Source organism: Lissotriton vulgaris, chromosome 6 (assembly GCF_964263255.1).
Source record: "Lissotriton vulgaris chromosome 6, aLisVul1.2, whole genome shotgun sequence".
Taxonomy (NCBI): domain Eukaryota; kingdom Metazoa; phylum Chordata; class Amphibia; order Caudata; family Salamandridae; genus Lissotriton; species Lissotriton vulgaris.
The window spans coordinates 89402262-89422660 of NC_141694.1; the positions used below are offsets into that span (position 1 = coordinate 89402262).

Consider the following 20399-nt stretch of genomic DNA (forward strand, 5'->3'; position numbering starts at 1 on the left):
ACTCAGCCGCCGGTGCATGATGGATCACGAATGGCGTCTGAACTCGGACGTGGCGCAAGGTCTCTTTCGACAGTGGGGAGAGCCTTGGTTAGATCTATTCGCCACAGAAGAGAACGCGCAATGTCAGCAGTTCTGCGCGTTGGAGTTTCCAAGGCGGCACTCGCTCGGAGACGCTTTTCGTCGCGAGTGGAGCTGCGGTCTGTTGTACGCCTTTCCGCCTATACCACTTCTGCCCAGAGTGCTGAAGAAGATCAGGCGCGACCGGGCCCAGGTCGTCCTTGTGGCTCCGGACTGGGCACGAAGATACTGGTATCCCGAGCTACTCAGCATGTCAGTCGATCCCCCGATTCGTCTGCCTCTTCGGGAGGACCTTCTGTCGCAGCAGCAGGGGACGGTCCTGCACCCGAACCTGTCCAGTCTCCACCTACAAGCTTGGAGATTGAGCGGCGGCAGTTGAGGCCATTTGACTTGCCTCCCGAAGTCTGTGACATCATTCTGGCAGCCAGGCGTCCCTCCACTAAGTCGGTATACGCCTGCCGGTGGAACAGATTTGTGGCATGGTGCGCAGCAAAGGCTGTGGATCCCCTCTCTGCACCCCTTTCGGAAGTGCTGCTCTTTCTTCTTTCCCTTGCCCAGCAGGGCTCTGCTCTGGGCACTCTTAAAGGGTACCTTTCTGCTCTTTCAGCCTTCTTGAGGCTACCAGATCAGCCCTCTTTATTCAAGTCTCCTATTGTAAGTAGATTTCTGAAGGGCATCACGCACATGTTTCCTCCTGTTCCCTTCGTGATGCCCCAGTGGGACTTGAATCTGGTTCTCACCTATCTGATGTGTGCTCCCTTTGAGCCACTTCATAACTGCCCTCTTCGTCTCCTTACTCTAAAGACGGCTTTCCTGGTTGCCATCACCTCTGCCAGGAGAGTGAGTGAGCTCCAGGCTCTTTCTTCTTCTCCGCCTTTCCTGTCTGTTCATCCTGATAAGGTGGTGTTACGTACACGGCCTTCCTTTCTGCCCAAGGTTGTCACGGCCTTCCACATCGGGCAGTCCATCACTTTGCCAACCTTCTTTCCGCCTCCGCATCCCTCGAAAGAGGAGGAGAGGCTCCACCGTCTGGATCCAAAACGTGCGCTCTCCTACTACCTAGATCGCACACGCCAATTCCGGGTGGATGACCAGCTCTTCGTTGGTTACGTGGGCGCGAAGAAGGGAAAGGCTGTGCACAAGAGGACCATCTCAAGATGGATCATCTTGTGTATTCAAGCGTGCAACTCCATGGCGAGGAAGGAGCCCCCGGCTGGATTGCGGGCTCACTCCACTCGGGCCACGGCAACGACAACTGCCCTGGGCCGCGGTGTCCCCCTGCAGGACATCTGTCAGGCAGCCACGTGGGCCTCGCTGCACACGTTCGCAAGACACTACTGCCTGGACAGTCAAGTCCGGAGGGATGGCTTCTTTGGCCGTTCCGTCCTCCAGGACTTTCTGGTGTGATATTGGTTCGCAGACCCACCACCGGGGTTGGTATTGCTGGGGTATCTATTCTAAGGTAAGGAATCTATCACTAACGTGTCTCTTTCAGATGCACAAGTTACTACTTGTGTAACGATATATCTGTAAGAGACATTAGTTAGTGATAGATTCCTTACCGCCCTCCCATCCTCCCCGTTCTGCGAACCGATATTTAGGGTTAAGGTCATCCCCTTTCAGGGCCCTAGTTTCATGGCACCAGTGTTAGTTCTATCATGGCTCTGCGTATCTGGCGCGGAAAAGCTGTGTTATCAGAACTGACGTCAGCGCGCATGGGCGCCGTCTATATACTCCGATGACGTCATCCCGGCGCTCACGACGCCGACGACGGACGCGGAGCCGCAGACGACGCCTACCAGCGCGCAGGGGTATTGCTACGCAAAAATTTCCGGATCCAGTCTGACGCCTGGGGATATTCTAAGGTAAGGAATCTATCACTAACTAATGTCTCTTACAGATATATCGTTACACAAGTAGTAACTTGTGCGATGCACCCACCACACATCTCCACCGATGCACCCACCACACAGCTCCACCAATGCACCCACTAAGCTCCACGATGCACCCACCACACAGCTCCACCAATGCACCCACCACACAACTCCACTGAAGCACCCACCACACAGCTCCACCGATGGACCCACCACACAGCTCCTCCGATGCACCTACCACACAGCTCCACCGAGGCACTTACCACACAGCTCCACCGAGGCACCTACCACACAGCTCCACCGATGCACCCACCACACAGCTCCACCGAGGCACCCACCACACAGCTCCACCGAGGCACCCACCACACAGCTCCACCGATGCAGCCACCACACAGCTCCACCGATGCAGCCACCACACAGCTCCACCGATGCAGCCACCACACAGCTCCACCGACACAGCTTCACCGATGCAGCCACCACACAGCTCCACCGACACAGCTCCACCGATACACCCACCACACAGCTCCACCACCGAGACACCCACCACACAGCACGCCGAGGCACCCACCACACAGCTCCACCGATGCACCCACCACACAGCTCCACCGATGCACCCACCACACAGCTCCACCGATGCACCCACCACACAGCTCCACCGATGCACCCACCACACAGCTCCACCGAGGCACCCACCATACAGATGCATCAAAGCACCCACCTCAAACTCCACCGATGCACACAGCTCCACCGAGGCACCCACCACGCAGCTCCACAGATGCACCCACCAGACAGCTCCACTGAAGCACCCACCACACAGCTTCGCCGATGCACCCAACACACAGCTCCGCCGAGGCACCCACCACACAGTTCCACCGATGGCCCACCACACCACCGATGCACCCACTAAGCTCCACTGATGCACCCACCAAACAGCTCCACCAATGCACCCACTAAGCTCCACCGATGCACACACCACTCAGCGCAACTACAGCATCACTCAGCGCAACCACAGCATCACTCAGCGCAACCACAGCATCACTCAGCGCAACCACAGCATCACTCAGCACCACCACAGCATCGCTCAGCACCACCACAGCATCACTCAGCACAACCACAGCATCACTCAGCGCAACTGCAGCATCACTGCTTCAAATATGTTCTTTCAATGTTTCAAGCTTTCACGCTTTATTACAAATCACAAAAAGATGTTAATATTTCACTTCTGTTCTTGGATTTTCGTCACAATAAAAAACACTGAACATAATCTTCACAGAAGTTATTTTCAAAAGTTTAAGCTATTGCCATTACAAATTAAATAAAATATTTAAGTATTAATTATTTAAAAAAACTAAAAGCCATTGTTATTTGTAATATCAATACATCTAAGTCACGTAAATACAAAACATGTTGCATTACAAATGCTATAGGTGTCACATTTGCGAAAGTTATACCTATTGGCATTGTAAATGACAAAGCTATTAATTTAGCTATTTAAAAAAAAACACAAATAATAAAAATTCGTTTATAAGACCAATAGCTCAAACTTTCCTAATGCGAGCCCTATTGCATTTCCAATGCTTGTTGAGGTTGCTGGCTGCTGGACACACCGGTGTTTCGCAGGTTCGAGGGGAGACAGGCCTGTGGGGCTAGGGCCAAGTCAGTGTGCGTTGTCCTCTTGTTAGCTCTGCACGGCTTCTCGTCCTTCTTCCATTCTTGTGGTTGCTGGATCTAAGGAAGGAAGGTTCAGGGTGCCCCTAAATACTAAATTTAGGGGTGTTACAGGTAGGTAAAGGTCAGGGACCAATGGGTCCCTTCCCTCGGGTGGGTACACCCCTTATTCTGCCACTCTCCAGTGGGAAGGGGGCAGGAGCCTGTCTCTGGTTAGCTGAGTCCCCCTGTGAGAAGGTGGCCTGATATGCAGTGCTCACTATTCTAGTGAACACTATGTATCAGTCCAGCAACCCTTATTGATGATTGGTTGTAAGTCAACCTTATAGACCAGCTATCCTAGTAGCATGGATACGAGCAGTCTAAGGCTAAAGACTCGAGAGGGCGTGTTAAGCCAGCTGTTTACCACACATATACCCCTTGAATACCCAGTGAAAGGACACCACACAAGTGTTATGGAAATAAACAAGATATTTATTAGGAATCACAACAGCCCGTACTCTTTATGAGGACAGGGTACTAAGCACAAAACAAAACTCTTACGAAAATACTTAAGTTAGCACAGTATATACAAATGCCCGAGGGGCACGGAAAACCATATACTCTGAAAGTGGAATGCGAAATTACTAGCAGGTAGGTACAGTACTAATAGGCTTAGGAATCGCTAGGACTTGACTATAGAATCTTCTGATTACTTCTAGGAGGCCTAGGGGACTCGGGTGCAGAGTGTGCACTCTCACGCGTGATGCGGGACAAAGTCTATGGTAGCTAGTAATGACAAAGTTAGTGTTCTCGGGCGAACCCGACCTGGTAGGAGGAAAACGAAAGTGGATTCGGACCCTTGGATAGTGAGGCTATGCTGGGGCACCGAAATGCCGAAGTTACCTAGCCCAGGGGCTGCAGCTGCATAGGTCTCAAAAGACGTCGGGAATCCTCGTAGACGGACCAGGAGCCTGGAAGAAAGAAGTTGCTGGCAGGCGACCAGTGAAGAAAGTTCGATGGATCCAAGCCTGGATCGAAAGTAGATGACACCTGAAAGCAGAGGGGACCAAGTTCGAGACTACTAGCCAGTAGTCAGTGGGCACCAGGAGGGCACCGGATGGTAGCCACCTCGACTAGGTGAGTGGGTGACGCTGTACTCGCAGATCTCACGGACCAGGAGGCGTTGTCGGCGACTAGGATGGAGCAGCGAGCTGTCCCACGATGGATGAAGCTGTCGGCGTCGCTGGACCCAGGATTGGGCAACAAAGCCTTGGCAAATTCAAGCCCACGCGGTGGACTCAAAATGGCGTCTGGAGTGGACCAGGAGGGTCCGGGGTGCCTCTCTTGAAGAAGGAAGCAAGGGCCAGTCTGGAGCAACCAGACCAGCAGCAGTGATGTCGTCGGGCGTCGTGAAGAAGGCCACAAGCCAGCCGGCTAGTAGCCACACAGCGCGGTGAGCAGGCAAAAGCAGAAGGGCCCCACGCAGATCGTGGAGATGCTGGAGGGCTGATCTTCGGTGCTGGAGCTGCTCAGGGTTGGGGCTTCTCGGACCCCAAAGCACTCACCAGTGGAGCACACGGTGGGCTTGTTGCAAAGAAGTCGTGCAGTCTTGGCGATCGTCGGTCCCTCGAGGTCTCGTCGCACTCACAGTTCTCAGCTTGGCTGTAGAGGTGAGTAGAGGTCAGAGGTGCCAGGGAAGCCGGGTCTCGTCGAGCTGGGTCGTCGGATTCCGGAGGAAGGACTTGCAGCAGACCGCAGTGTTCTTAGGATGGTGCCCGCTTGATGCAGGGTGACTACTCCTTAGCCACAAGGGAGAATCTTGAAGAAGGAAATCTTGATGTCTTTCGCAGAAAGTCGTGTCTTGATTCCAAAGATGATCTAATTTGAACAGGGGGCCCGCTCCCATTTTTATACTAAAAAAGGGGGCTGACCCGGTGACTAGGTCCTGCCTATGGGTGGGACTAGGAGGGGGATGGTTACACCCCTCTCCCATGCCGGACTTTCCCCAGGCCAGGGGCTGGTGTGCCCCTGGAACTGGTTCTGACCGGCCTATGCGTAGTGAGCACCGGGGTGCCACTCAGCAGTCACCTTCCTGTAAAGCCCTGCCTACCCAGGATACACAAAACCCTGTCTGGGATGGTGCTAGCACCGCACCTGACAGGAAACCCTTTGTCCAGGCTCCCCTCGCTGGAAGGACTCCCAGCTGCAGGGGGTCAGACTCGTGTCTGTGGTGGCAGCATCCATTTTGTGGAGCTGAGGCTTCGTTTAACTTTAACCGGGGTTCACAGTTACATACATGTCGTGTCCCTCTAGAAGGGTGGAATGCTAACCCCGTCGCCAGAATTGGCGAGCGGTTAGTATTCCAATTCGTATGACACCTTACTCGACATGTTTTGATAAAGCAATACCAAAGTTAGCATTTAACCGCGAGGATTATAATGCACTTAAGAGTATATGGTATGCGTTATCATGGAACAGCTATTAGGACTTGATTCCGCAAGCTGCAGACAGGCTCAGCTCATGCCAGAGCACCATCTCACACGATTCCAAGCACTCTGCCTTCAGGATTGTCAAGGCCTGCCATAGGAGTGACTGATAGGAATCTGTGTGTCCATTGTTAGGGATAGATATAGGTATACTATATCTACAGCAAAGGGTGATTACACGACTTTGCCCCAGCTGTCATGCAGCCAGTTGTGTCAAATTTAGGAGGCCAGCCAGGGGTGGCATAATACATGCTGCAGCCCCTGGTAGGCCCTGGGTACACCTATGCCCTGAGTTACAGGGTCTGATAAGGTGGCCCAGTACCAATTGGAAATGTACCTAAGGTACATGGAATCCATTTTACAGAGAGAGCAGTAGGCCTGGGGTCCTGATTGGCAGGGCCCCAGGTCGACTATGTCAAAAACCAGCTAAAACACAGGGCAAAAAGTTGGGGGCAACCATAGTCAGGAGGTACCTTCCTACACCCCCCATCCTCAAGATGGCGGGGACTCGAGGTTGTGCTTCACCTCACCTCCCCCACCTTATGGGTGGAGTTGGCAGAGGTGGGCACACCTCTCTTCCTCACTTTGTTTTTTCCGCCGGGTCTCCCGCCCAAAGTGGGGGGTAGAACCTCTGGGGACCAGTTGCTGAGTACAGCAAGTGGTCTGGAGAGGCTCACAAAGACGGTATGCCTTTGAAGCTTCTCCTTCGTGAACCCTGCCCATCCTTGGGGAGGAGGCTTGGCACCTCTTCCCATGATGTGCATTGTTTCAGACCCCCCTGAGCGGCAAGCTCTCGACCCAGGGGTCCAGAAACATGCCTGGGGGTGGCAGCCTCAGCAGCCACTCAGTCAGGTCACTGGGAGTTGGTCGAGTTTCAGGGGGCATTTTTAAGGTGCCCTCTGTCGTCCATTTTACATTAAATCCCCCACTGGCATCTTTGTGGGTTTAATGTGCTGTGAAGTTTGATACCAAACTTCTCAGTCTTCAGTGCCACGATTATGGTGCTGTGAGGTTTGTTATGACAAACTCCCAGCACTATATACTCTTTATGGCAACACTGCACTTACAGTGCCCAGGAATGGACCTGGTACTGTAGGGGTACAAGGCTCATGCACCTGTACCCTCACCTCTGGCATATGCCACCCAGCTAGAGGGGTCGTTGATGGATGCCAGGGCAGTGGTTTGTGGGCTTGGCACATCACATTGTTCTGCACCAAGACACGCAGCCTGCAAAGGCAGTGTGTGTGTGTGTGTCAGGGTACAGGGCCTCTAAGGGTGGCACAATAAGTGCTACAGCAGTTAGGGGCCTTCTCTGATCACAGTGCCCTGGGTACCAATGGTACCATTTGTAGGAAGGTACCTCCTGACTATGGTTGCCCCCAACTTTTTGCCCTGTGTTTTAGCTGGTTTTTGACATAGTCGACCTGGGACCCTGCCAATCAGGACCCCAGGCCTACTGCTCTCTCTGTAAAATTGATTCCATGTACCTTAGGTACATTTCCAATTGGTACTGGGCCACCTTATCAGACCCTGTAACTCAGGGCATAGGTGTACCCAGGGCCTACCAGGGGCTGAAGCATGTATTATGCCACCCCTGGCTGGCCTCCTAAATTTGACACAACTGGCTGCATGACAGCTGGGGCAAAGTCGTGTAATCACCCTTTGCTGTAGATATAGTATACCTATATCTAACCCTAAAAATGGACACACAGATTCCTATCAGTCACTCCTATGGCAGGCCTGGACTATCCTGAAGGCAGAGTGCTTGGAATCGTGTGAGATGGTGCTCTGGCATGAGCGGAGCCTGTCTGCAGCTTGCGGAACCAAGTCCTAATAGCTGTTCCATGATAACGCATACCATATACTCTTAAGTGCATTATAATCCTCGCAGTTAAATGCTATCTTTGGTATTGCTTTATCAAAACATGTCGAGTAAGGTGTCATACGAATTGGAATACTAACCCCTCGCCAATTCTGGCGACGGGGTTAGCATTCCACCCTTCTAGAGGGACACAACATGTATGTAACTGTGAACCCCGGTTAAAGTTAAACGAAGCCTCAGCTCCACAAAATGGATGCTGCCACCACAGACACGAGTCTGACCCCCTGCAGCTGGGAGTCCTTCCAGCGAGGGGAGCCTGGACAAAGGGTTTCCTGCCAAGGGCGGTGCTAGCACCGTCCCAGACAGGGTTTTTGTGTATCCTGGGTAGGCAGGGCTTTACAGGAAGGTGACTGCTGAGTGGCACCCCGGTGCTCACTACGCATAGGCCGGTCAGAACCAGTTCCAGGGGCACACCAGCCCCTGGCCTGGGCGAAGTCCGGCATGGGAGAGGGGTGTAACCACCCCCCTCCTAGTCCCACCCATAGGCAGGACCTAGTCACCGGGTCGGCCCCTTTTCTTAGTATAAAGATAGGAGCGGGCCCCCTGTTCAAATTAGATCATCTTTGGAATCAAGACACGACTTTCTGCGAAAGGACATCAAGATTTCTTCTTCAAGATTCTCCCTTGTGACTAAGGAGTAGTCACCCTGCATCCGCAGGCACCATCTTAAGAACACTGCGGTCTGCTGCAAGTCCTTCCTCAGGAATCCGACGACCCAGCACGACGAGACCCAGCTTCCCTGGCACCTCTGACCTCTACTCACCGCTACAGCCAAGCTGAGAACCGTGAGTGCGACGAGACCTCGAGGGACCGACGATCGCCAATACTGCACGACTTCTTCACAACAAGCCCGCCGAGTGTCCCTCTGGTGAGTGCTTTGGGGTCCGAGAAGTCCCGACCCTGAGCAGCTCCAGCACCGAAGTTCATCCTCCCAGCATCTCCACGATCTGCGTGGGGCCCTTCTGCTTTTTGCTGCTCACCGCGTTGTTTGGCTACTAGCCCGCTGCCTTGTGGCCTTCTTAACGACGCCCGGCGACATCACTGCTGCTGGTCTGGTTGCTCCAGACTGGCCCTTGCTCCCTTCCAAGAGAGGAGCACCCCGGACCCTCCTGGTCCACTCCAGACGCCATTTTGAGTCCACCGCGTGGGCTTGAATTTGCCAAGGCTTTGTTGCCCAATCCTGGGTCCAGCGACGCCGACAGCTTCATCCATCGTGGGACAGCTCGCTCCTCCATCCTGGTCGCCGACAACGCCTCCTGGTCCGTGAGATCTGCAGAGCACAGCGTCACCCACTCACCTAGTCGAGGTGACTACCATCCGGTGCCCTCCTGGTGCCACCTGACTACTGGCTAGTAGTCACGAACTTGGTCCCCCCTGCTTTCAGGTGTCATCTCTCTTCAAGATCCAGGCTTGGATCACTTCGAACTCTCTTCACTGGTCGCCTGCCAGCATCTTTCTTCCAGGCTCCTGGTCCGTCTACGAGGATTCCCGACGTCTTTTGAGACCTATGCAGCTGCAGCCCCTGGGCTAGGTAACTTCGGCATTTCGGTGCCCCAGCATAGCCTCACTATCCAAGGGTCAGAATCCACTTTCGTTTTCCTCCTACCAGGTCGGGTTCGCCCGAGAACACTAACTTTGTCTTTACTAGCTCCCATAGACTTTGTCCCGCATCCCGCGTGAGAGTGCACACTCTGCACCCGAGTCCCCTAGGCCTCCTACTAGTAATCTGAAGGTTCAGTAACGTAGTCCTAGCGATTCCAAAGCCTATTAGTACAGTACTTACCTGCTAGTAATTTCGCATTCCACTTTCAGAGTATATGGTTTTCCGTGCCCCTCGGGCATTTGTATATACTGTGCTAACTTAAGTATTTTCGTAAGAGTTTTGTGTTGTGCTTAGTACCCTGTCCTCATAAAGAGTACAGGGCTGTTGTGATTTTAATAAATACACTGTTTATTTTCATAACACTTGTGTGGTGTCCTTTCACTTGGTGTTCAAGGGGTATATGTGTGGTATAACAGCTGGCTTAACACGCCCTCTCGAGTCTTTAGCCTTAGACTGCTCGTATCCATGCTACTAGGATAGCTGGTCTATAAGGTTGACTTACAACCAATCATCAATAAGGGTTGCTGGACTGATGCATAGTGTTCACTAGAATAGTGAGCACTGCATATCAGGCCACCTTCTCACACCATTTACCAGGGGCTTACCTGTGTCCAGAGATGCCAATTGAGTTTAGGCTTCAGTGCAGTTTTCGGGAAGAAACACAAGCCCTAGGTACCTGATTGGCAGGAGCCCAGGGCACACTCACTCAAAGCACTTAACCAAAAAGTGAGGGCATACCATGCAAGAAAGGGGGCACTTTCTCACAGCCCTGTGTGTGCATTTTTCATTCAATCCCATACAGGCATCAGTATGGCTTTAATGTGCTGGGAAGTTTGTTACCAAACTTCTTAGTTTTCAGTGTAGCCATTATGGTGCTGTGGAGTTCGTAATGACTATACTCTTAACTGTAGCACTCTTCACTTTGTTCAGCACCAAAACTCGTAGTCTGCAAAGGCAGCGTGTGAGTGTAATGGTACAGGACTCCTTAGAGGCCTTTTCTGGTCACAGTGCCCTGGGTACCTGTGGTACCATTTACCAGGAACTGACCTGTGGCCAGAGTTGCCAATTGGGTTTAGGCTTCAATGCAGTTTTAGGGAAAGAACATAGACCCTGGGTACCTGATTAGCAGGAGCCCAGGGCACACTCAGTCTAAGCACATCAGCAATTCAGCAAAAAGTGGGGTCAACGGTGCATAAAGAAGACACTTTCTCACATGGCGAAGCTTTTCGTCGCAAGTGGAGTTGCGGTCTTCTTTCCTTCCCCAACTGCAGTTCACAGTGGTGATAGATGCATCACTGCTGGGGTGAGGCGGCCACATGGGAGAGGTGGAGATGAGAGGCCTCTCGTCTCCGGCGGAGTCTGGGCTCTATATCAACCTTTTGGAGCTTCAGGCGATTTGTCTTGCACTAAAGGCATTCCTTCCTTTTTTTCGGGGTAAGAGTGGTGCAAGAGTTCATGGACAACACCACTGCCATGTGATACTGAAACACACAGGGCGGGTGTGGTCGTGGAACCTATGTCAAGAGGCTCACCGCCTTTGGACATAGCTGGAATATCCAGGCATATCCCTGGTTGTTTAACAACTGGCAGGTTCCCTGAACACCAGGGCGGACAAACTCATTCTTGTGGCCCAGGTTTGGGCACGAAGAGTCTGGTATCCCGAGGTGTTACACATGGTCATCGATCCTCCGATCAGACTGCCTCTTCAGGAGGATATTTCGTTGCAGCAGCGAGGGACGGTTCTCCACCCGAACCTGTCTAGCCTGCGCCTCCTTGCTTGGATATTGAGCGGGGACAGTTGACCGCTTTCGACCTTTCTCCCTAAGTCTGTAAAGTTATCTTGGCAGCCAGGCGTCCCTCCACTAAAACGGTGTACACCTGTAGATGGACAAGCTTGTGGCATGGTGCGCAGCAAAGGCTGTGGATCCCCTTTCTGCCCCCCTTTCAGAAGTTCTCCTTTCATTCTTTCTTTGGCCCAGCAGGGCTCTGCTCTGGGCACTCTCAAAGGCTATATTTCGGCCTTTATTCGGCTGCGTAACCAGCCTTCTCTTTTCAAGTCTCCTATTGTAAATCGCTTTCTTAAGGGCATTACTCACTTGTTTTCTCCAACTCCTTTCGTGATGCCCCAGTGGGACTTGAACCTGGTTCTTACTTATCTTAAGTGTGCTCCTTTCGAGCCGTAACATAACTGTCCTCTCACATACCGTAATACAGATAAACCACAATAAACTGACACCACACCGGGATGTATCAAAAATAAGTAAGCTTTATATAATCATCACAAGACCTTACGTCAAAAATCCACAGTATGAATATACTTTATGGTTACTCAAAAATAGGCTTTAGCTTGAAGTGTCTCTGGCAGTGGACAACCCCAACAGGAGTTATTGCTTCAACGCACAACAGAGCTCTCTGGGTACAACCCACCTGCAAGGAGCGCAGCTTCCGGCCCAGAATCCCACCTGGACTCTCACGGGACAGTACCTTTAGAAAAACAAAGGCTCTTCTCTGCATCAGGGAGCTGCGATGTGGTGTAGCACGTAGTAGTGTTGGGTCCTTGCTTCAATCCCAGGAATTACCACTGACACACTAAATCAGGGAATCCCCCATGCATTCCTATGGGAGGGCAGGCCAATCGCACCACACGTACACAGAGAGCGCACGCACTTTACACTGGCCCACAGTGCTAAAGTGCCCAGATGCCGGAAACCACCAACACCATGTCATCGAAAAGGCAAAAAGTTTTAGGGGTGAACCTGCCAAAAAGGGCCAAGTCCAACACGAACCATCTCCTGATGGGTCGTTCTTTGCATCAAAATCTGCTATACCTTAGTGAAAAAGGAACCTCCAGTGTTGTTGCGTGCCGACGGCGACAGCAGCCACTACTGTAAGAGATATAGATTAGTTATTGATTGCTCACTGCCCCATCCATCCTCCCCATTCTGCGAACTGACTTCTAGGGTAAGGGACTTCCCTTTCATGGCCTTAGTTTTTGTGCACCAGTGGTCAGTGTCTTCCGTGGCTCTGCGCTTCAGGCGTGGAATGTCGTGTAAAGTCGTGTAAAGAACTGATTTCAGTGGCTGAGGGCGGCGTGTAAGATACTGCAACGTCATTCCGGCGACCTCGATGCCAACGATGAATGCGACATTGACCAACGCCACCTAGCGACGCGCAGAGGTGCTGCTGAGGAAGAAAATACTCTGGATCTAGTTTGACGCTTGTGGGTTATTCTAAGAGAGGAATCCATAACTAATCTATTTCTCTTATAGATTATATCGTTACCTAAGGTAAGTAACTTGTTCCTCTGGAAGCTTTCGGTGGATCTTTTTCTTTTTGTGTATAAACATTCTTAAAAATCGAATCTATTTTTATAGTGTCTCGTTTCTTTCTTCTGAAATTATTTTGTTGCTGGTGAAATGCTTTAACATTGTTCCTTTGTGTGAGCCTGACTGCCCAGAACCACAGCTTTCTTCCTGTGCCTTAACAATAGGGCAGAATGATCGTTTCCTAAGCTGTTAAAAGTCCTGAACTGTTAACTAGAGAATGATAAGGCCAGTTTAATGCCTCTTTTATTGTGTACAATTAAGTATGGTTTTATGTTTGCTGAACTGTGTATATGTAGCAGATAATATAGTATTATTTATTATCTGCTATAACAAGGGCCAGTAAACCTCACACTGAGTAGCCTGAAGAATTTAATTTCTTAGCAAAAACTTACATTTGGTAAAAGTGAAAGGCTTGCAAGCATTGACAATTCTGTATTTGTGAAAACCTGGACATAGCCCTCGCAGGTTGTCCATTTGTGAATTTGGATAGGGTGGAGTTGTGAGAAGGCAGCATGTGCTTACTCCCTTACACATGTGTTTAGCGTAAAAGACCTTGCCCGCCTCCATCCCTGGTATCAACACTTCTAAGAAAATTTGTGATGAGTTTAGGCTAATAGGTTTAGTAGAACTGGACTTGTAGGAGTGGCTATTTGGCATGGGATGTCTATTTTACATTTGATGTTGATGTCTAGGTGGGCATCTTTGCTTCAGTGATTCAATAGCAAACTCATATTTGTATTTTTTTAGATGGCGTTGGCGAGCTGAAGGAGATCCTCCAACTGGCATGCAAAGTTGAGCCAAGGGTGTGTTTTGTAATGGCCAGCTGGTGTTTAAAATGCCAGATGTCATTGACCAGTGAACCTGCATCAGCCAAGTGTGAGTTTTTTTTCTATGTACATAAAAACAGCAATGCATATTGAACAAATGTGTATTTTGGTATGAGCCTTTCCCATGTGCCCTTTCATAGTACAGTGTTTTACCAAGTTCAAGTTATCACCCTACATAGCTTTGCAGAATACCACTGGTACCTTTGCAGCTACATATTCTATTTTTAAAGATACTTAGCTCGCTTGGCCTATGCAATTTTAAATGACCCTAAATACTTTATATTGCCATGCCATTTCCGCATGTTGAGTGTTTATTAGGACACAAAATTCGACCACTTACCAGGAATACCAGACATGTCTTCCCTGGCCATCTATTGCCTACTTTTACTACCAATGATTTCTGTTAAATCTTTTTTTTTATTATACTTTTCTTTGTTTTACATATTACATTATTTCTGATTGATACTCATGCCTGCAGATTTCTCAGTGTTTGAAGATCAGGAAATGTAAATCTGTTTTGCACCAGTAGGGGGCACTGGCTCCAAAGTGGTGCTGGAAATTACAACAATATAGCATTACTTGATCCTTAAAGTGCCACCCCTGCCGCCAAGAAGCTCGCTTTCTATGAGTTTTTTTTCTGTTGAGAAATTTGGTGCAATGCTCAATATGTCTCCCACTAAATGTTCAGGATTTAAACCGTGCTAAGATCGTGATGGTAATATGTCCATCACTGGCCTGTATCAGATTTGTTTATGGTCTCTGTTAACAGAGCATGTCATGAGGTCATGTAGCTCCTGCCTCATTATACACCCGAAAGCAGTAAAAGAAAAGGGAAGCCAAATTGTTCATAGCGCAGGCCCATGACGATTATCTGACACCGCCTTGGCTACAGCCGACCTCAAAGTTCCCTGCCTTCCAGTCTTTCAAATCCTTTTGGGAGTGGTGGCACAGGCATATGAAGATGAAGTAGAAGTGCAACTCTGCATCTGAAGGTAAGTCCCTGATGTGATCCCCATCCCCTGAGGAGTACTCTTCAGGAGTAGTGTTGGCAGAGATTCTACCCTTGGAGGCATGGCGCCATCCTGGGCCCGGCTCCTGGGTTGCGCCCCACTGCCTGAATTCCTGCCTCAAGAGGCAGTTCATGATTTGATGCTTAGTATCCTGATGGATATATATAGGTGAGCAATGACCCCCTTTCATGTCAGTTTACCCATCTCTGGAAAGCTTGGTGGTCCAAGCCTTGAGCTGACCTCAGCAAGTTGCTTGTGCATTCTCAACATCCCCAGCGCACAGAAGCTCCAAAGCTTTTGGCAAAAATGATTTGTTTTATGGGGAGTCTGTACTTAAAGTCTCTGAATGCAGCATGATCAGTAAATATACCCACTTATTGTGGGAAATAGCCCATATGTTTAGGAAGCAGGCTCGGTATATACTATACTAAAGTGAGGTATAGTGTGCACAGAGTCCAGTGGCTACCCAAAGGTAGGCAGAGGTAAAGTTAGATAGCACCTCCCTCTCTATATGTGTTCGTGTGTGTGAGAAAGTGGCTCTATATATACTGGACCAAGGTAAGGTACAGTGTGTATAGAGTCCACAAACCCCAGAGGTATAACAGAGGTTAAAGCCAGGTGTGACCTTACTCTCTAAAGTGGTAGCTTGGTCGATCAGTAAGGCAGTACCAGAGGACAGTGTAAAGCATTTGTTGTACACACTCAGTCAGCAAAAGGTTTCACACACTCAAAGACTGAACTCCAGGCCAATTGTTTTTATATCAAAGATATAGTTGTTTTATTTTTAGAACCAACAGGTATCAAATATACTGTACTCAATATGAGAGGTCTCAGATGAGTACTTTGCAGAAAGGCATTGAACTTTGTTGAACACAATAGGTACAGGGGTTGCAGTAGACAACACAATTCTAAACACAATTTAGCATTTAGCTCAATGTATTTTTCTATATAAATACAGCTGATTACTTTGTAGATTACTTTGGTAGTTCCAGGACTGGATCCTAGATTCAGTCCTGGGGTCTAAGCTGAAAACAGTTGAGTGATTTTAAGGAATATAAAGCGATTTTAAAAGTTCACACTTGGAAACTTTTCAATGAAAATCTGGCAATGTTATCCAATGGGAGAAAATTCAAGTTGCAGGTGAAGTACGATCTTGTTACTTTTGTAATCCAGTTCTGGGCTCCTAGGTCCAGCACTGGGTCTCAACTTAAAACAGGTAAGTAATTACGTTTCAGTATTTGGTATGATTTTTAAAGAATATTTCAAGTTTTCAAAAGTCGACAGAAGAAATTTCACAGAAAAGCACACAATGGATTCCTATGGAGAAAATTCAAGTTACTAGTAACCCTGACTAGGATTACTTTTGCAGTTCAGTACTGGGCTACAAGATGCAGTACTGGCTTCTCTCCTGATCACAGGTGAGTGCTTCGGAATTCGGAATGCGGTTGATTTTATGGGAATATTTTAAGTTTCCAAAACTTCACACCAGTCAATGTTATCCAATGGCAGGTAAGTGAGTTACCGGTTTCCAGGTGAGTACTCGACTGGTGAAGTTAGGGTTCTGGGCATAGACTCAAAGGCCCCCCAGGATCAGGGAGGTACTGTTGGTTCACCCTCAGCGGCACAGGGGCGGCCGGGTGCTGAGGTAGTTAGGCCCAATGTTATCCAATGAGGAAAAGGGGGCCGCGGTTGGTGGCTGCTGGCTAGCAGGCCACGCGGCTGAGGGAGCTGGACTCCTGGTCACTTGCTCAGGGTAAATGGGGAAGTAGGATAGGGCAAAGGTTGCACGCCCAGAGGCACTCGGGCGGCTGGGTGCAGGGTGCTTTTGAGCCGTCAGGCGCTCAATGTTATCCAATAGGAAAGGTAAAAAATGAACAAAGGCTGCAGGCTCGGGGATGGAGACTCTTCAGGGGCGACCACCACTTCGAGAGGTAAGTTGGGATCTTGGAGAAAAGGTAGGTACCCCAAAGGAAGGCACAGGGGGCTGCAGGGCGCCGGGTGCATGGGTGTCGGGAAAGCTTACCCTCAGCTGGTCGCGGTTGGAGGGGCCCCAGGTTCTGAGTCTGCAGGCGCCGTTTGGTTCGTCGAGGAGGGTCTTTGGGCACTGGACTTCGGCTCCCTGTCGCCGGGGGGACGTCCTCGTGGTCTTGAATCACTTGGGCCGGGCTCGGCGGTTGCAAAGTGAGCTGGTCCGGAGATTCCTGGCTGGCACCAGGGGGGTTGTCTCAGCAGAGCCTCTGCCGATGGGAGTCCCAATATTTAAGAGGGTCAAGACAGGCAGGTCCTCTGGGTGTCCCAAATTTGCTGTCCGAAAGAGTCGCCAGGATTCGGCAGGAGCAGGTTCCAGGATCAACAGGCCGGTAGGGCTGGAGCCAAGTCAGTTGTTGTAGTCCTGTCGTTAGCAGCTGCACGGCAGGTTTTCTTCCTCTTGATCTTTTCTTCTTTTCTTATCGGGATCTCGGGAAGGAAGGTTCAGGGAGCCCCTAAACACAAAATTTAGGGGGTGTTACAGGTAGGGCAAGGACAGGGACCAATAGGTCCCTGTCCTGGGGTGGGTGCACCTCCTAGCCTGCTCCTCTCCTGTGGGAAGGGGGCAGGAGCCTATCTGTGATTGGGCAGGGCTCCCCATCTTCAAGATGGCCGGAGCCCGGGGTTGTGCTTCACCTCGTCTCCACCACCTGAGGGGTGGGGTTGGCACAGGCTGGCACACGCCCCTTCCTGATGTAGTTTTTCCCACCAGAGTGGGGGTCAGGACTCTTGTGGGCTGTTTGCTGGGTACAACAAATGGTCTGGAGAAGCTCACAGAGGTGACATGCCTTTGAAGCTTCCCCCTGCCCATCCTGGTTGAGACCTAGCCCCTCGCCCAGGAAGGCTTAGGTGCAGGTCCAGGAGAGTGGGGGCTCTCCTGCTCGGGGGTCCAGCAACATGTCTGCTGTGTGGCAGCCTCTATAGCCACTCAGCCCAGAAGTGGATTGTAGGTAAGGTTTTCAGGGGGCATCTCGAAGATGCCCTCTGGTGCTTTTTACATTAAATCCCACACTGGCATCAGTGCGGGTTTAATGTGCTGAGAAGTTTGGTACCAAACTTGTCAGTCTTCAGTGTAGCCATTATGGTGCTGTGGAGTTCGTAATGACAACCTCCCAGCACCATATACTCTTCATGGCATCACTGCACTTACAGTGCCCAGGAATGGCCCTGGGTAGTGTAGGGGCACAGGACTCATGCACCTGTGGCATAGGGCACCCAGCTAGAGGGGTGACTGAAGTATGCCAGGGCCGTGGGTTCTGTGGGCATGGCACACAGGGATGTGTGCCATGTCGACTCATTGTTTAGTTGTGTACTTATACACTCAGCATGCAAAGGCACTGTGTGGGTGTCAGGGTACAGGGCCCCTAGGGTGGCACAATAAGTGCTGCAGCCCTCTGGGGTCTTCTCTGGTCACCATGCCCTGGGTACCTAGGGTACCATTCACTAGGGGCTGACAGGTGGCCAGAGATGCCAATTGGGTTTTAGTTGTAACACAGTTTTAGGGAAGGAACACAGGCCCTGGGTACCTGGTTGGCAGGAACCCAGGGCACACTCAGTCAAAGCACATCAGTAGTTCAGAAAAAAGTGGGGGCATACACACCTAGTAAGCAAATTAATTCACACACTCAGACTGAACTTCAGACCAATTGTTTTTGTATAAAAATATTCTTTTACTTATTTTATTTTCTACAACCAAGCAAGCCTGGCACAGGTAAGCAATAAATACTTTACTGTAGTAATGCAATTGAAATACAGTTTGAATGATAATTGTATATGAACTTTAGTTTGATTTACAATATGGATGCAGAGAAATGCAATACTTTGTTAATGCAGTACATAGACTTGAAAAGTGTTTTTTTTAGTAAAATAGCAGGTAAGTAACATTTGAGATTTATAGGCTTACACAGAGTGGTATAACTAGATACTACTCAGGAACATTTCCTGAAAACAGGTAAGTAAAATCGTTTTTATTAAACAGTGCAATTTTAGAGAACTTCTTTAGGTTTTCAAACTCCAAACTTAGTAACTTTTCCCAAAAAACAGTCTATGTTATCCTATGGAGGAAGCGTTATCGGTTTTGAGGTAAGTATGTGGTAGTTCGAGTTGAGGTTCTGGGGGTAGACCCAGGGCCTAGTATTCACTCTAGTTCTACCCTCAGCGGCACTAGCGCGGCTGGGTGCAAAGTGCTGAGGCCCAAATGTTATCCAATGGGGGATAGGGGGCCTCCGGTTGGTGGCTGCTGGCAAGCAGACCACTTGTTGTGGTTGCAAAGCTCTTGGACTTTAGCTCAGGGCAAATGGGGAAACAAAGTAGCACCACCATCAGTGGCCCTAGGGCAGCCAGGTATTTGTATTTTTTTATTCACTGTACAATTAATTAAAGTCTTTACAGTAAAACACGTCGACGAGACTAAAATTAGTAAAAACTTGAAATTCTCTTTGGAAAATATGCCCCGCCCCAGACGCCCGCTCGAACAGCCAGCAGCCCCGAGTAGTTGCTAAAAACAGTCTATTTATCAAGTCTATAAGCTGTTAGTCATGGCACTTGAGTTGAAGTCCATAGGATGGTGCAATCTTGATTGGGCGAATGAAGAGGGGCAGTTGCTTCAGTGCTGGTTGGAGGCCTGGCTGCCTTCTTCTGCTGGAAATGCAGTCTTCGATTCCAGGGTTTGAGTGTGTTCATTGGCAGCCTTTAGGGCAATCCTAATCTGGTGCGTAAGTTTCCCCACTCTTGCTAGTGTTGTCATGGTTGCTGAGGAAAAGCATAAGGCTGACACTTCACGGCAAGACTTAGTACTGTTGGTTATACAAATTGGGCGCAGGAGTCTCCGTCGTTCATTGTTGAGGCTGGGACAGCAACATAGGAGGTGCAACAAGGATTGCCCCAGTATTGGAATTTTCATAGATTCCCATGCTCTGTACCATTCCCAGTCTTCAGAATGGGAGCCTCGGTAAACATACCATAGCAGTAGGTACAAAAGAGAAAGAAAGGCCTAGGCCTCATCTCATTTTGTAGCATATCCACCTCTTTTTGTAAAAGAGACCAAAAACTTGCAACAGCCAATCAGATTAGCCTCACCCCCTAGGACCCTCCTGAGAGAGCCTCAGAGCCTCAGATTTTCTACTGCACGTTGTACTAAGGGAGTCTCCACTGAGCTCTGCTCAGTTTTCTCTTCAACTTTGGTTTCTCTCATCTAATCTCTCTTCAGTATGTCAGAGAAGAAAGCTTTATTTAAGGCCTGTGCTACATGTTCTAAGAAAAGGCTTTATATTGAAGATAAACATAAGGTCTGCATTTATTGCTTATACACGGATCACAAGGCCAGTCATTGTAAGATCTGCAGGACTTTCTCTACCAAGACTCTTAAGAGACCGGGAAGGAAGACTTCTGACTTGGTTACAGAAGATGAAGTCACAGAAAGAAGTAATTTCTAGTGACAGTGAAATTTCTTCCTCCGCAACATATTTGAGAAAGTCTATAAAAAGCGGTAGGTCTTCTCCTTCTACGTCCACTGAACATCCTGCTAAGGCCTCTCAAAAGACCTCTGATAGGTCTAAAAGGCTCAGTACCAAAAAATCTCCTCACCAAGGTGCAAAGGAGTGGGAGGGACTCGTTCCTGAGGCTACTAAGAAGGC

The 20399-nt window shown here is 49.7% G+C and overlaps 1 protein-coding gene across 1 annotated transcript in view; it reads left to right on the forward strand.

The window, feature by feature from the left end:
* Nucleotides 1-20399, forward strand: part of LOC147706847 (exportin-5-like) — a 2027127-nt gene that overhangs the window by 589284 nt on the left and 1417444 nt on the right. The window contains exon 13 of the mRNA XM_086926003.1: nt 13647-13775. Coding sequence (XP_086782129.1) covers nt 13647-13775 — 129 coding nt within the window. The remainder of the gene's footprint in view (nt 1-13646; nt 13776-20399) is intronic.